Genomic DNA, 17,191 nt, shown 5'->3' on the forward strand with positions numbered 1-17,191 from the left:
AGTGGCAGTAAAGAAGCCGTCTTCTCACTATCACTGGCCTGGGAGTGCTTAAAAACTGAATCAGATATGCCCTTTGCAATTTAATGAAGTTAGATGCCTTCAGGGGGACCTCGATTTAGTGAGGATCTCCTCTCTACAGATTCTGGGATTTAACAAGTTGGATTTGTGGCTGAACTTGAATAGGGGAGTTGCTTTCTACTCAGTTATATACACCCAGGAGAGACCAAAGAAGGGAGAAATATTTTGCTGGTAGCTCATGTTATTGTGGTGTTTAACAGCTTACAAAGGGCTCTCACAGACAGCCACTTAATCCTCAACCTGTGAGAGTAGAGTAGTCCTGTTTTGCAAATGAGAAAACAAAGACTTTGAAGTCCCAAGTTGAGTGACTTGTCTTAAATCCAGAGCTATTAAGTAGCTGAGATGGAATTCCAACCCTTACCCATTGACCTCACCTCCATTGTCATCTCTGTGATCCTAGCTGCTGCGGGAACCTGGGGCTTCTTAGAAATAAGCTACCAGTATATCCTGATGTCTGCTATTTTAACTACCTACCTCAAAGTTGGAGGCCTATTACTCTCAAAGTATGTTAGCCTTTAGCTTCATGATTGGCAGGGGAGGGGTGACATCCGTACCCACCAAAATGTTTTCCTTCTCTAACAAATCTGTGTTAAACATCTACTATATGCTAGGCTACGTGGCACGCAAAGCAAAGTAAAACAGATAATAGGGTCCCTGCTCTCATGGAGCTTATATTCTGTTAGGGAAAATAGACCAAGGAGAAAACAAATAAGATGATAAGAAAGATCCAAGAAGGAAATAAATAGGACACCAGCAGAAGCTGAGGGAGGGTTGATTTTTCGATGGGTAGTCAGGGAAGGTGTCTGAAGAGGGGAGGCTTACATTGAGATGGATTACAAAAAAAAAAAAAAAAAAAAAGCAGCCATATGGCAAACTGATATTCTTATGGCCACTTAACAACCATGAGGCCTGAAAGAGGAGCTGTCCAAAGGCCAATGGAACTGAAATGGAGTAAGGGGAAGAAGCTACACGAGATGAGGTGGCAGAGCAGGGGCTGGCTCAGATGTGGATTTTGATGCCATGGACACGTTTTACTCTTTAAGTATAATTGGAAGTCATTAAAGGGTTTTTTAATGTGGAAGAACAAGATCTGATTGACACTATGGAAGCTCACCCGGGTGTGGAAAATGGGAAGGGTGAGATAAGAGTGGAAGCAGCATGATCTTTGCAGTGCACGAGGGTAGCTGTGGCGGGATGGGGCCAGGGGCTTCACGTACGACATATGCGGTGCTGAAAGCAGTGGAAACTGCAGCTGGTTTCCACTTGGATGAGAAAAAGGGATGGTCTCAAAAAAGATTCTCAGAGGTCTAGTGCAGGAGCGTCCAATCTTTTGGCTTCCTGGACCACATTGGAAGAAGAGGAATGTCTCGGGCCGAACATAAATCCACTAACAGTAATGATAGCTGATGAACTGAAAAAAAAATTGCAAAAATATCTCGTGATGTTTTAAGAAAGTTTACAAATTTGTGTTGGCCTCATGCAGCCTACAGGTTGGACAAGCTTGGTCTGGCGTGTAGTGTTGGGTAGATGGTGTTGGCATTTACTGAGATGGAGAAGATAAGGGAGGATGAGGTGCAGGGAAAATCAAGAATCCCACTTTGGAATGTTACATTGGAGGTAGCAATGTGACAGCAAAGGGAAATGTCAGGAAGGCAGCTGGGTATGTGAACCTGGCCCTCACAGGCAGGCTCTGGGCTAGAGAAAGTTGGGAGCCAGTGGATCTTACCTGCCTAATAAAGTCATGGGACTGGAAAGAAATCGCCCCTAGGGTGGGAGTGTCGATAGCAGAGGGGTCCCCGGGACAGCCCCAAGAGAATGCCAAGCCTTCCCAATTTTATAGAGAATGAGCATCTAGCAAAGGCGACTGAGAGGAAGTAGCTGCTAGGGCAGGAAGAAAACCAGCAGAGACCCACCCTGGCTTAAGTGAGGGGAGCTCTTTAAGAAGGGAAGAGTAACAGGTCAGTGAGGTGTTGCCTGAGAAGGGCCCTGAGATGGGCTTGGCCACATGGAGGTCTATGAGTTGGGTAAAGGCTTTATCTAATTAGCAGGGACGGACTATAGACTGGAGCAAGCTGAAAAGTAAATGGCCGGCGCGGTGGCTCAAGCCTGTAATCCCAGCACTTTGGGAGGCCGAGACGGGCGGATCATGAGGTCAGGAGATCGAGACCATCCTGGCTAACACGGTGAAACCCCATCTCTACTAAAAATACAAAAAACTAGCCGGGCGAGGTGGCGGGCGCCTGTAGTCCCAGCTACTCGGGAGGCTCAGGCAGGAGAATGGCGTGAACCCAGGAGGTGGAGCTTGCAGTGAGCTGAGATCCGGCCACTGCACGCCAGCCTGGGCGACAGAGCAAGACTCCGTCTCAAAAAAAAAAAAAAAAAAGAAAAGTAAATGAGAGAATAGGGACTCTTTTCAAGAAGTCTTAACGTGAACAGGGGCAGAAAAGCATTCTTACAGCACCTTACCTTGAAATGACCTCGGAGTGGCCAGAGCCTGGCAGTGATCTTAGTTCTTCTACACTCACCAAGTATCTTCCATGTTGGCAAATGTCTCCATATTCTGCTCTAAGGCGTGAGTCTAAGATTTTTCCTTGAAGCTGATGGCTTCCAAACCCCTTAACATTTCAAGTCACTTGCAGTTTGTGTGTGTGAAGCTCTTTCTCTTTAAGACTTAGTGGTCAGAGTACTACAAATAGATGTGTCCCATGGAAAATGAATTGTGGCATCAAGAGCATCTGTGCCCTGAGATGGAAAATGGAGAAGCTGAAGGATTATATTATTCATTTGTTTGCTGACTTTGCCACAAACTCATTTGCCCTGAGTCTACAGTTCTGAATCCTGTAAAACTTCAAGTTCCCAATGCTTATCCTAGCACTAGTTAGAGCTGCTAGACTGTGTAACCCGAAAGGAGCTCTGGGTACAGTCCACAGCTCCTGGTCCATTTCCCACTTAAAGGCCGCCGGGGCGGTTCCTATTCACTCACTGATTCATCCTTTGGTTCTCTTTGTAGTTTGTGATTATGAGGACGGGATCTGGTTCAAAACCCAGGGCAAGATACTTAATGTTTCTGGGCCTCCATCTCCTCATCTGAAATGGGAATAACAATACTTAATTGAAAGGGCTGCTGGGAGAATCACTAAAGCAAAGGCTTAACAAATAGCCGTGACTGCTGTGATGCTGCTTTTCATCCCTGCATGTGGAGGGTGACTTATCTAAGCCCACCAGGCGTTCCACATGGTAGGGACCTGGAGGTTGCACAGCTGTCTTCTTTCCTTGGAATATCTCCAGAGCCTAGCACTGTGCCCTGCTCATGCTAGACCTGGAGTGAGCGTGGCAATGGCTCGGGGTCTTATTTTTAACCAGGGGGCTTATTTTTTATTTGTAATTCACACAGAGTTTAGTGATACTTTTATGTAGAGTTGCTTCTTTGACAAAATACTGTGTCAGCTGCTAATCTGACAAGCCCACATCCTAGCATGCTTTTCTGGCCTGAACATAAATGAGACAACTGAAATATTGGCAAATTAATTGTAACCCTTGATTTTTGTTACAACCCTTTGTAGCCGGATTGAGCACCTCAAATCCCAAAATGATCTCCTGACTATAACCCTGGAGGAATGTAAAAGCAATGCCGAGAGGATGAGCATGCTGGTGGGAAAATACGAATCCAACGCCACAGCGCTGAGGCTGGCCTTACAGTACAGGTAGGAAAACAGCACAAGGCACACACTGGGATGTTTGGAGCTACTTCAGGGTAGAAATGCATCCAGAGTAACCTGCAGAATAAAAGCAGGAAATAGGCTTCTAGAAGGCATATCTGGCGGTTTGGACCAGCAGATAGCTAAGAGTAATGAATATGATGTTAGTAAACAGGTATATTTCTCCTAGCATATTCCTCTTAAATATTATTTCATTTAGGTACTGTCACTCAAAATATCGATTTTTTTGGTGTGTTACATGTTCATTTGTTCTTGCAGATTTTTATTCATATTCATATGTAATTTACATTGCTATAAATCTAGTGCATTCTATTTCTTTGTCATAGTTGTAAAATGTTGCTTTTAATAGCCTCTCTTTATTCTGAACGGCTGTAACCCCTCCATCAAGTTTTTATATTGTTAATTTACTCACTTTTCTAAAGGACATTTAGACTTTTAATATTAAAAATAATTCTATGATGAATAATTTAATGCAGATAAGATCTTCATTCTTTTGAATATTTTCCTCTGGATAAAATCCGGCAGCAGGAACTGTAGGTCAAAGGATATGAATATTTTCCTGGCTCTTCAGGCATGCTGCTGATTTTTTGTCGTGAGAACAAGCCAGTTTAAATAACTACATTTCACTCATTGGTGAGCAAGTTGTAATTTGAATGGACCGCTTTTTTTTTTTCTGCCTCATCACTTTGAAATTTATCTGTTTTTAAATTACCGCTTGTTTAAAGCTGCAAAACTATCCCTTATTATTATCATCATAGGTTTCTTTTATTAGCATTACCACTTAAGCGTATTTGCCAAGGCCTCAGAGTAGTTGACTGTATCGTACACTTAGCATCCTCTAAAAAGTTTGGTATTGTTTTAAGAAACATTCTTGTTTATTCAAGAAATAATCAAAGCAAAATAAATAGGACCAAAGCTACAAAGCAATCATTCTGGTTTACAAACAGCAAAGCAAGCAGATAACTCATCTGTGATAACCCTTGAAGCTGGCTGCTATCCACCCACAATCTGCCTTTGAGCAGAAAGGTCTTTCTCCACATTAGTACCTGGATAAGGAAGTGTCCTCACATGTCTGGAATATGAACTGCCTTTGAAACTAGGAACTGGAAGCACCTAGGTCTAGCATTTCAGCTGTTTGTCTTAACTGTTAGTAAAGGACAGTGAAAATAAAGGCAATCAAAACAAATTGTTGACTAAATGAGGCAACACATCCCCTGTTCAGCTTGAAGAAGCTAGATGGTTACTTTCTTAAAGAGGAAATGTTCCTACTGCAGGCATGTTATCTGGGCCCCTGAGGATGCTGTGCATATGTTCCACCTCTTGTGTGGACGTGGGCCACGTGGGTCTCAGGCTACAGGAAAGGAACTGTTCTTTGATATTTTACCTTGTTTGCCCAATGAATGATGGGCACAAAGAAGAGTGACTATGTTTCCTCTTCCTAGAAATCCAAACTCAAACTCTTGTCAGAGATTTTGTGAAGGCCTAAGAATGTTTCATGAGACATTTTAAGCACTTCTAGTTTTATGAGAATCCAATAGAACTTTTCTGTGATGATGGAACTGTTCTCTACATGCACTGCCCAATATGGTAACCACTAGCCATGTATGGCTACTGAACATATGAAGTATGGCTACTGCAATGGAGGAATGGACTTTTTCATTTTATTTAACTCAATATGTTTTCAATTTAAATAGCTATTTGTGGCTAGTAGATACTTTATTGAATAGTGCAGGTCTAGGTCAAAACCATCTCCTTGTGGGATGTTATATTAGTTACCTATTGTTGTATGACTAATCACTTACTGCATCACAATTTCAAGGATCAGGAACCTGGGGTGGCTTAGTAGGTGGTTTTGGCTTAGGGTCTCTTGTGAGATTCTGGTCAAGCTGTCAGCCAGGACTGTACCATCTGAGACCTCAGCGGGAGCTTGGAGGATCTGCTCTAAGAAGGCTCTCTCACATGGCTGTTGGCTGGAGGCCTTAGTCATTCCTCCCCATGTGGACCTCTCCATAGGACTGACTGAGAGTCTTCAAGACACGACAGCTGGCCTGCTCCAGGGAGGATGGTCTGAGAAAGAGTGAAGTGAGAGAGAATGACCAAGATGGAAGTCAGGGATTTTTAGTAAGCTATTTTGGAAGTGACCTACTGTCGCTTTGGTCACACAGACCAACCCTGGTACAGTGCGAATGGGGGACAGCACAAGGGTGTGGACACCAGGGTGCGGGCTCAGCGGGACTGCCTGGAGCGGCCTACCACAAGGGAATCACGTGGTCCTTTCAGCTGGTCACTGAAGGGATGACACACTTGCCTCTCCCACCTTTATTGTTTCTGTTGTATTTTTCCAGAACCAAGTTAAAAGTTTAAAAATAAAAAGGCCAAATGAAAGAGCAAGCCACTGGCCTTGACCTGGGAATATTCATGGGTGGTTTCCTTGCCTGTGTGGAGAGTGAGGCCGAGACAGCACCTGAGCTGCCTCCTGCGCAGGAACCTGCGCCACATTGAAGGTGTCCGCTGTTCCCTGCCAGGGCTGAGGCCGCGTGTGCTTTGTTTCAGCGAGCAGTGCATCGAAGCCTATGAACTCCTCCTGGCACTGGCGGAAAGTGAGCAGAGCCTCATCCTGGGGCAGTTCCGAGCGGCGGGCGTGGGGTCCTCCCCTGGTAAGTGTCTCCGGAGTCCCTCTTCCTCCTCTTGTCTCCCTGCCTCCTTTGCTCCTGCCCCTGTCTCGGCGGCTGGCATTGAATCATCTCCTGACAACACAAAATTTGGTTGTCAAGTGTGTTTTTCGTTTTTCCTCATGACTGAGTGGGTAAATTGTTTATGTTGAATGCAGCAAGAACTGGAGTGGAAACAGAATAGCAGACAAGTTAAAACAAACAAGCCTTCTTAGGAGCTGCTTTCTCCTGGGCTGACAGTGGGGCCAGATGGAGCTGGGGCCGCATCATCGATGAAAGGGGCTGGCGTGTCCACAGCTGCCTCTCTGATGCCTGTTGTCAAGGCGCATGCTGCTGCCACATGGCCTTCACCTCGTCTCGTTTCATTGGCTGAGCTTCTCCAAATTTATCTCTGAGTAGTAGTTGTTTTTTTGTTTGTTGGTTTTGAGATGGAGTTTTGCTCTTGTTGCCCAGGCTGGAGTGCAGTAGCATGATCTTGGGGGGTTCAAGCGATTCTCCTGCTTCAGCCTCCCGAGTAGCTGGGATTACAGACATATGCCACCACGCCCAGCTAATGTTGTATTTTTAGTAGAGACAGAGTTTCACCATGATGGTCAACCTGGTCTCGAACTCCTGACCTCAGGTGATTCACCTGCCTCAGCCTCCCAAAGTGCTGGGATTACAGGCGTAAGCCACTGCGCCCAGCTTTTGAGTAGTTTTGAAACATGGGTTTCCCCTGCCAGGTCTCCAGGTGTCTTACAAATAAAGAAGAAGTAGTATCACACCCTGCTCGTGTCAGCATCACAGAATGTTCACCCACCTCGCTTTCCTGTGCCTGCCCTTCCCCCAGCCCCGGGGATCCTGTGCCCTGTTGGCCTGACCTGTACCTTGAGATCTGCACTGCCCGCTCACTTCTATCCCTCGATTTTGAGTAAGGTGGAAGGAGTATCTAACTGGGACAGACACAAGCGTGTCATTCTAGGAAGCAGCAGCATTTGCTAAAATGTGGCCAGTGATTGTGGCTCTGAGCCTGCAGTGATGTGAGGACTGTGGCAGAAACAGTGCTAAGAGGAAAGAGAGACCCAAGAAGAAAGGTGGCCATCTCTCCATGCAGAGCTAAGCCCCAGACACCCCCTTAGCCTTCGGAGAGGCAATAGCAAGTAAACAGAAAGCCCAGGTGGCCAGGTCACTCCAGAGCCAAAGATGGGTGGTGTGGGCAGGCCAGGCATTCCCATGTGTGTGGCCAGGCCTCTGTCATGGACCGGCTTTCCGCTGTGAGCTTCCATTAGGACTTGTCCATCCAGGATACACCCTGCAAGGAGGTCACCATCCAGGCACCTTCTGAATGCACCCTCCTGTCCTTCTTCCCCACTCCACCCCTCTTGCCTGGGGGCTCACTTTTGCAATGCACACTCACATGTGTTTCCTCCTTCAGTTTCGATTTGCACAGGAATCTGAAGCAAAACTGAAGGAAGGAAAGTATCCTGGGTATTAATTTCCTGCTTCATATCCAAGTGATCCAACAAAGGAGCACGCCTTCATTTGTATGGAGAGCCATGCTCTGCTCCTCCCTCTGGTTTTTTTTTAATAGTATTACCAGCCCAGCCCAGAAGTAGAAACTCTGCCAGCATTTCCATTAGAAACCTCATTTTTCAGGTCTTTTAACTGAACCATAAAACTTTACTCCTCATATGAAACAGATCCTAAACTGATCTTGGCCTGCTGTCAGGTTTTTTTTAAAATTAATATACGTATTAAGAAAAACGATAAATTAAAGGAAAAAAGTCAATCTTTGTATTTCCAGTTGGTATCAGAGGAGTGTCTTAAACCTGTTCAGGCCTCACAAGATACCTTTCATTAGGCATGTACCTACTCAGTGCAGTTATTTGGTGTAGGAGCTGAAAGAGCTTAACTAAATCTGCCTTTTAAATATTCAAAATCAATAATGAAATGCTTTGTATTTACCTAATACTGGGAAGCTCATGTATACATTTATAAGATGAGCCAGTCAGTAATGTCATGCCTGCTTCCAAAGAGCGGTCAGTGGTGAGATATATGTAAAATGTCTTATTCATGGAGAGAAGTGAGACGTGAAGCTTGTCAGAGAAATGACAGGAGGGAGTTCCAGGGATTTTTGGCCTGCGGAATGGGTCCACCCCATTTCCTGCCCATTCTCTGTAGTGCTGAGGGCGGGCTTGATTTTAAGCAGTTCCCCGTTCAGCCTCGCCCTTGCATTCTGCTGACGGCAGCAGCTGGCCCGTCATACGGCCCCATCATGCTGTAGAGCTGCCGCACAGCAAAGCAAGAACTCATTTGTGACGTGCACCCACAGGGTCTGTGATTGTGGGTCTTTTCTTTGTTTCTTGTTGATGTCACAGGCATTCATTTTGTTCATCCTTTCATTCACAGATGCTTTAAGCCAGTGGTTTTCAAACTGTGCCCTGGGAAGCTGGAGGAGTTTCTCTGGGCCTCGGCAGTGGGGTTGGAGGGTGGGACTCTGAGCGTCTCCCACTTCTGCCCACTTCATCCAATTCCACGTTAATCTTGTTTGTATGTTAGAATAGCATTTTGTATGGTTTGGCGTAAGATTTCCTTTTAAAATATTTGGAAGAGCGTGGATCTGTGCTGTACAGGTAGCAAACTAGTGATTTGTTCAGCCAGCACAGTTTCTGTTTTGTTTTTTTTAAGACCTTGTTTCTTAGAGCAGTTTTAGGTTCACAGCAAAACTGAGAGGAAGGTACAGAGATTTCCCATATGCCTCCAACCCTCAACATGCACGGCCTCCCCCATTTTCAGCATCCCCCATCAGGGTAGTATATTAGTTACAAGTGATGAACCTACAGTCACACATCATCATCACCCAGAGCCCATAGTATACATCAGGGCTCACTCTTGGTCCTGTACATTGTTGGGTTTGGGCCAATGTATAACAACTTGAGTCCGCCATTATAGTATCATACAGAGTAGTTTCACTGCCCCAAACGTTCTCTGGCTCCACCTATTCATTCCTCCCCCACCCCCATCCCCTGGCAACCATTGTTGTTGCTGTTGTTCTTGTTGTCGTTTTGGAGACAGGGTCTTGCTCTGTTACCAAGGCTGTATTTGAACTCCTAGGTTCGAGCAGTCCTCCCACCTCAGCTCAGGCACCCATGATCTTTTCACTATCTCTATAGTTTTGTCTTTTTCAGCACAGTTTTAAAACACAATAGCAATGTGAATGTTTTGGGCAGGAACTTCACTGCCTGGTCTGTGCGAGTGCCCACGACACCCTGATGTTCTGCACTAGCCCAGTTACCTGGCTCCTGGAGGCATTTGAGTTCATGATTACTAAGCCAAGAGAAGGGTCAGGGGTGCCATCGGTACATATAATACAGAGCCGATCTAAAGCTCTCATCTGAACCATTAGTTTTGTCTCTCTTGCCCCCACACAGGGCTCTAATCAAAGCTGTAGACATGTGGAAAGATGGCACAGTTTTGCCCCAGTTTCTCCCTCCCTCCTTCACAGGGAAGTGCCAGTGCACAGAGGAATGGCCAAATGGTAGACTTGTGGCTGAATGGGAGGAGAAGCCAGGAGCCTGCATCATTAGAAAAATCAGAGCATGTTAGAGCTGGAAACAGAAATGTGGTGATCCCATTGGCCAACTCCTACATTTGTCCCTGAGGCCAGTGGAGCCCAGAGAAAGAGCAGAGAAATAACCTTCCCATGTGCAGCTTCTAAGTGACAGTGCCAGGCCCAGAACACAGATCTTCTCTTCCGCTGGGCACTGCTGATGCCCCTCCACAGCACCACCTCTGCGCTAAGTAACTGAGAGTTAATTATGCACAGTCACTCCCAGGCGTGCGTTGTCCAGGCCTATGTTGATTAATCCATTGGCTTCTCTGCCACCTAGGAGACCAGTCGGGGGATGAAAACATCACTCAGATGCTCAAGCGAGCTCATGACTGCCGGAAGACAGCTGAGAACGCTGCCAAGGCCCTGCTTATGAAACTGGATGGCAGCTGTGGAGGAGCCTTTGCCGTGGCCGGCTGCAGCGTGCAGCCCTGGGAGAGCCTCTCCTCCAACAGCCACACCAGGTAATGCTCAGCCTTCTGCCCCGGGGCGGGCGCGTGTCCACCTGGCATCTGTTCACTGGACTTGGTGTGCAGTGACCCAGCTCTTGGGGACTGTGTGGCTTGGGAAAAGGCAGACATAGATTCTGGCTTGCAGCATGCTCCATTCAAAAAGGAGTCAGAAGATCAGAACAGAAGAGCTAGAAAGTGGCCCTCTCGCTTTGCCAATGTGGAACCTGCAGTCGCGAGAGGAGAGATTTGCTGTGGAAAGTGGTAGAGATAGAATGCAAACCTACCTTTCTGTTGGATCCATTTTATCCTACGTTGTTCTGTTCTTCATTTCTTTGTAAGTCGTCATCTCCAGGAAGCACTTGGGGTAGCCGAGACCCGTTTGCTGCAAATGGTCCCTGTGGTCCCGAGGCCCAGCCCAGCCCATCCTAGTTCCAGACATCTCTCTCCCGTCCTCTTGTGCCTCCATCCTCTATAAGCTCTTCTCAGGCAAGAGCCTCTCCTCCCATCTTTTTTGCCTCATGGAATGATGCGGCATTCACAGCATGTGCTTACAGACACTCAGTCATGAACCTGAGGTCAAGTTCACTGTCTGTGAATCTAGGAAATTAAAGTGGGTGCTTGAAAAAGATGAGGAAGAGAGCAGCGAAGACCTTGCTGAGCATAATTTGCTGAAGTCATTTGATTCTTTTGGATGGGAGTGGAGAGTCAGAATGAAACCCTTTCTACTTACCTTCTCATTTCTTGCCACCAAAGCCCTAAAAACTTGAATGCCTTCCCTTTATTTACCAGTCCTCAGTCTAGAAGACACTTTGTTAGAGATTCTTACATAATTGCCAAATAGTGAAAGACTTGGAAGGGTAACTTACCCCGTTTTCACAGGTGAGGAACCCTTGGCTCAGAGATATGTCAGTGACCTGCTCGGTGATAAGAGGGAAACCTGGACAGGAACCCGGGATTTCAGCACCGAGCATATTGCCCTTCCCACATTGGATCTCATGATATAACAAAACAGTGTCTACTTGCAGTCTAAGTGACCAGAACTGCATAAAGATACATTGACTATTGAGAGCCAGAGGAGAAATACTGATGCTTTCTTGGTGCTGGAAAGCAACTGAATATTCCCTCTCTCTTTCCCCGCCGTAGGACCCATCATCTCCCTCAGTGCGTCCATTTACCTGTACTGGCCCAGGTGTCCCGGGGCGGGGACATGCCCAGGAATACGATCAGCCAGGTGCCCACAAACAACCGGGACTTGAGTCTTCTTTACTTTAGCAACAATTGTCTCATTCAGTGAAGCACAGATTACAATTTTTTTCATAAAACCAGATCCTACTGTGTAAACACAGAAAGCAGATGCTCTTCTTAATGACTCTTCCAGATGTGTGTTATCTATAATTTGTGTGTTTATTTAGTACAGAAATGTAGTTCTCATGTTGTCAGTGATGCTGTATTGTTTCATTAGTGAACACAGGAATTTGCTTGATAGGAAATGTGTGCTGTTTCAGTAGCTTATGTGGTTTGTGCCACAGATCATTTGTTCAAACCTCCCTACCCACAAAAAGAATTTGGGGGTTTTATTCTAAATCAGAGACGAATTTAGAACCAGTCAGGAGTGAGAACAGTTTTATCACCATCTATTTAGCTTTTGAATATTTGTTAGAAGTACTTGAACTTACAGGTTAGCCTTGATTTTGAGACTGTTTTCTTAGAGAAATTTAATTTGGGATCATATGTTTCTGCAGATTGAGATAAATTCAAAACACAGAGTCGTTGTTTCCAAGGATAACCTCACCAAAGAATGGTTCTTAAATTAATTTCGGTCTCAGGTAGGTCTTCCCATCAAATACAGAGGGCTTTAGCTCCAATTTCACCCAGTTCTCCTTTAAAAATCACTTTTACCCTCCCGCCCAAATCAGAGCAGCTCTGAGTACAGAAGAACCACACATGGGGCATTCATTTGTCACTCTACATTCTTAGAACCTGATGCAATTAGACTGCTTTATGTTAAACGTGGGTTTAGAATAAAGTCCCAAACCACCAGACTGCTTTCATAATTATGATAATTATAGTAATTTTGTTTGTAAATCTTGCCATTCTGGCTCAAACATTCCCCCATGTCAAGTTTATGAAAATAAAGAAAAGGATCTTTCTGAGTTGGAGCTTTATGTGGCCCAGCAAATCCCTTTCCCCCCAGTGTAACCACCCAGCTTAAAGAGGTCTAATCAGAGTGTCCATCAGTTGCTCCTCAAGGGTTCAGGAAAGGAACGCTGAGTATTGCACCTCCAGCAGCATTTCTGGCAGCCCATAGGCAGCTCCTAACGACAGGAGGGTTAATGGTTATAGAGAGGAGCAGCAGAGGGGTAGTTAACCAGCAAGGAGAATAAAAGTGATAGCCAACCCTCAGTTGACTGTTGGCAGGAGCCCAGGATCAGTGCTATTTCATTTTGAAAAATATAGCCATGGCCTCATCAGAAAGTATAATGGTCTTATGGACAGAGTGACTAGGTTGATTGCCTGGATGGCTTTATCAACATATCATGACAAAGAGGCACAAGGACTAAAGCGTTGGGAAGTGGAAATAGAATCCTTGGACAAGCCCACCCTCTGCAGCAGGCCTCACGGTTCAGCTCCTTCTGTGCAGCGTAGTCATCGCTCTCAGTCCACAAAGGAACTGTCGCCCAGACAGGATCGGCCACAGCAAGTCTGCACTCTCAGAGACTGAAATTGAGTCCCTTGTCTCGGCACCAGATGGGGATCGGGGAGAGCTGTGAGAATGGTGGTTGCAGCCTTGCTGTGAGCCTCTGGGTACTTCCTGGCAGCCAGGGTGCTGCCTGTGTGGCCACTCACTCTGGGATATAATCCCCAAATTGGACTGGATGGCAGCAGAGCTCAAGAGGTGCCCAGCTCTCACTCTTTGAACTAGTCTGGATTAAGATAAAGTTTCATTGGGGCAGAAAAAATGGTTGAGGAGAGTGAAATAATGTCCATTGAAAGGGTGAATGTTTTGAAACAGCCACCTAGTTAGAACAGGCATCAGTAAGCTTCAGGAATGAGAGTCAGACTAGATCTGGCTGAAACAGTCATCTTTACTGAAGAGAGGTGCTTTTCCATCCATGTATCAGGTGAGTCTATCCAAAGTCCTTGGGACAAATGCTTAATGGTGTTAGTGAGCTCTAGAGACTCAGCCCAGACACATCCTTGACATGACAGCATTATGATCAGTCCTCCTCAAATGTCCTCATCACTTACCTTTTAGGTTCTATGAGAACAAGATATAGACATGAAATGCTTTTTATGGTTTTTTTCTAGTGAGCTCTAACTTCTTGATTTCAAAAGAACTGTATGCTTGTTGTAAAACTAAGCAATTAAAATCCTAGCATTGCAAAATGCATGGGATAGTACAGTTCTCCATTCTGGGACTCTCACTGGAAAGGACATTGGGAACAGTTTGGGGTATATTCCCACAGATTTAACTGCATTTTTTATTAGTTAGGATGCATGGTTGCAAAGAACAGAAATGTGCTCAAATAGCTTAAATGGAAAGGGGTCTTACTGGAAGGATATCAGATCTCACACCCATGAGCTGCATACCCGGGCAGAGGGCTGCCTAAGACAAAGCAGCAGCAGAACTAGGCTTCGGGTCTGGCCTGTGTGGCCCTTGCATGCAGCCTGTGTTCTCTTTCCTGTTCTCGGGGGCAGCCTTTCCCAGGTGACAGACAACCAGCTCACCACCTGCATTTGTACACAAAGCTGGCTGGTCTCCCTGATGTCAAGTGGGAAAGGGACATCTTGCCCAGCTGGGCTCTGATGGCTATCCTGATCCTCTGTGGCCATAGCAGCACGAGGCCAAGGCAGTTTCCACAGGAGCTTGGGGGTGGAGAAGAAAAGGGATAAGTCTCCGCAGAAGAGTTTGGAAGGCGGGTACTTAGTGTACCAAAACACGACATCTTTAAAAACATGACTACATCTCTTTTTCTTTTCTTTTCTTTTTCTTTTTTGAGATGGAGTCTCGCTCTGTCGCCCAGGCTGGAGTGCAGTGGCGTGATCTCGGCTCACCGCAACCTTTGTCTCCCAGGTTTAAGTGATTCTCCTGCCTCAGTCTCCCGAGTAGCTGGGATTACAGGCACCCACCACCACACCTGGTTAATTTTTGTATTTTTTTATATGACAGTGAAAGATTGTATTTATTATTTTATTAAAAATAAAAAAGACTGTAATTTTTAGCACAACAGTAAAAGATACAGGCAAGCTGCCAAGGCTTGAGCTTCTGCTTAAAGAAATGGGGCCACTTAGGAATGACTTAAATGCCAAATGTCACCTGGACTGACCCCCCTTGTTTAGATAAATTTCAAATGCTCAGCAAAACAGATGCCCACCCCCAGGGCACTTTCCTTCTAAAAATGAGCTGCTGGGCACTTTGGGAGGCCGAGGCGGACACATCATGAGGTCAGGAGTTTGAGACCACCCTGGCCAACGTAGTGAAACCCTGTCTCTACTAAGAATACAAAAATTAGCCAGGCATGGTGGTGCGTGCCTGTAGTCCCAGCTACTCAGGAGGCTGAGGCAGAAGAATTGCTTGAACCCCGGAGGCGGAGGTTGTGGTGAGCTAAGATCATGCTATTGCCTTCCAGCCGGGGCAACAGAGTGAGACTCCGTCTCAAAAAAAAAGACAAGCTGCTCCTTGATGGAAATCAGATCTCAGCTGGGGCCAAGTAAGATGTTGATGAAAACTTCAAGAAAATGCCATCATGGATTTTTTAAGGCAAAATAAACGAAATGTCCTTCTAGCCTTCTGCCAAGGCAAGCTGAGGAGGCTATGAAAAATGAATTTTTCTTCTAATGAGCAGGCTGGGGAGCTGTCTTGAGGACAGAGCTGGGGCATGGTGGAGAGGGACAGAAGAGAGGATGTTCGACATCAGTAGCTGGTTTGAACAGCATCTCCCATAGTCGACAGCGTAGGTGGAGAGTGGGTCAGCCTGAACCGTCCCAAACCAGCCAGCCCCACATTCCCACCAGACTACAGGCCTGCTGCATATGCTGTGTGCTGGAAGAGCTGCTGGCAATGAACAGATGCAGAGGAAAGCCAGCGTGACGGGAGCTCCAGCAGAGCATCACGGAAAGGAGAAACCCACACATCCTAGACTAGCTCCTCGAGAAGCCAGAGCAAGGCACACACGTGTGGCTAGGGTTTTTGTCATTAGCCTTCCCCCACAGTCACTCTCAAAGAACATAGACAGTCTCCCGTTCTGGAGAGGAATAATGCAGCCACAGAAAGTGATTGATTCCCCCTTGACAACTGAGATCATCCAGCATTCCAAGCCGGGAGAGTTAATGGATGACTTAACCCTTGCCCAGCAGCTAGCAGCAGGCCCTCGGGAGACCGCCAGCGCCTTTGTCTGTGAGGCCAGAGAAAAGGCCAGTGGCTTCCCCTCCCCTACCATTGTCATAATCATATTCTGCAGTGAAACGTTAAGAGCTCAAAGCAGAATTGTAATTAACCTCGCCTGATCTGTTCCCCGCTGCTGTCCTGGGAAGCGGGAGAGGGAAGCCAGAGGGGCTGTGAGGTTTATCTTGAAATTAAACTTTATCCACTAAAAGCATTTTAAAGCTCTGTGCTTCCAACAGGGTTAAGATCTGTGGGCTGAGATCTTTTGTTATTTTTTTTTTCTTATTTCCTTCCTCTTTGAAAACTGTACTCATAGCAAAGAGGGTAAAACAAAAGCCTTCCCTGCCTGCCATGGACCAGGCTCCGGGCCCTAAGGGTGGCAGCGCCTGGCAGTCTCTGCCTGCCTGCGTTCGTGTTCCCCAACAGGGCTAGGTGATTTCTCAAGTCTAGTCAACCACTGGTGGCTTTTGTTCTCCCTGGGATGGAGAGATTCTGGATGACCTGCAGACGGCCGACAGCTTAGGGGATCTCTGAGTCTGGTGTTGGGGGTGTTAGGTGTTGTGGGACTGTTGGCAAAACCATCAGGAAAGTGGCCACCCGTCCCTCCTCCTCCCACAGGACAGGTACTGTGTGGCAGCACCAGCTGCCTGCTTCAGGGCCTGCCGTATCCTTTCCACAACTTAGTGAGGCAGGAATCCTTAGTATTCCTATTTGCTGCAGCCCAGAAACATTGGGTAATTTACTCTGGGCCATAAAGCAAGTAAGTGGCAGAGGAGGAACATTTATCCAGATCTGACTGACATCAGAGACCTGCTCGTAGACCCTGACAGCCACGAGGGCAGCCAGGAGCATCGTCGCCTCTACCTAGAAAACCTGGGCGCATCCAGTCACCTCACAGGCTACTGAGCAAATGCCCCCTTAGCCTGAGGGGGAGACCAGTGCTTCTCACATCTGAGCGTGCGTCAGAGCTGCCTAGAGGATATATGAAAACACAGATTGCTGGACCTCAGATTCCAGTCAATGACTCTGGAGGTCTTGACAGCAGGCCCCAGAATGTGCATTTCTAGCAAGTCCCCAGGTGCTGCTGGTGCGGCTAGCCCAGGACACCTCTTGGAGAACTGCTGGGGTAGACCAGTCCTGCTAAATGGAAAATCTGCCAAAATATTATCACTTCAGTTCCTGCAGGGTAATTAGAGAATGCTGGCTTTTACTGCTCTTTGAATTTTGTGATTTTTATTTTAAATGAAAGTCTACAAAAGGTGTTTTGGGTATAAATTTATATTTCCCAAAAAGTA

The 17,191-nt window shown here is 46.3% G+C and overlaps 1 protein-coding gene across 6 annotated transcripts in view; it reads left to right on the top strand.

The window, feature by feature from the left end:
* The window catches only part of LOC105499974 (MCC regulator of WNT signaling pathway), a 480,351-nt gene that overhangs the window by 422,469 nt on the left and 40,691 nt on the right, over positions 1–17,191 (top strand). For all 6 annotated transcript variants that reach the window (XM_011772875.2, XM_011772876.3, XM_024787157.2 and 3 more), the window contains 3 exons: positions 3,642–3,782; positions 6,351–6,454; positions 10,339–10,522. In XM_011772875.2, coding sequence (XP_011771177.1) covers positions 3,642–3,782; positions 6,351–6,454; positions 10,339–10,522 — 429 coding nt within the window. The remainder of the gene's footprint in view (positions 1–3,641; positions 3,783–6,350; positions 6,455–10,338; positions 10,523–17,191) is intronic.

Source organism: Macaca nemestrina, chromosome 6 (assembly GCF_043159975.1).
Source record: "Macaca nemestrina isolate mMacNem1 chromosome 6, mMacNem.hap1, whole genome shotgun sequence".
NCBI lineage: Eukaryota > Metazoa > Chordata > Mammalia > Primates > Cercopithecidae > Macaca > Macaca nemestrina.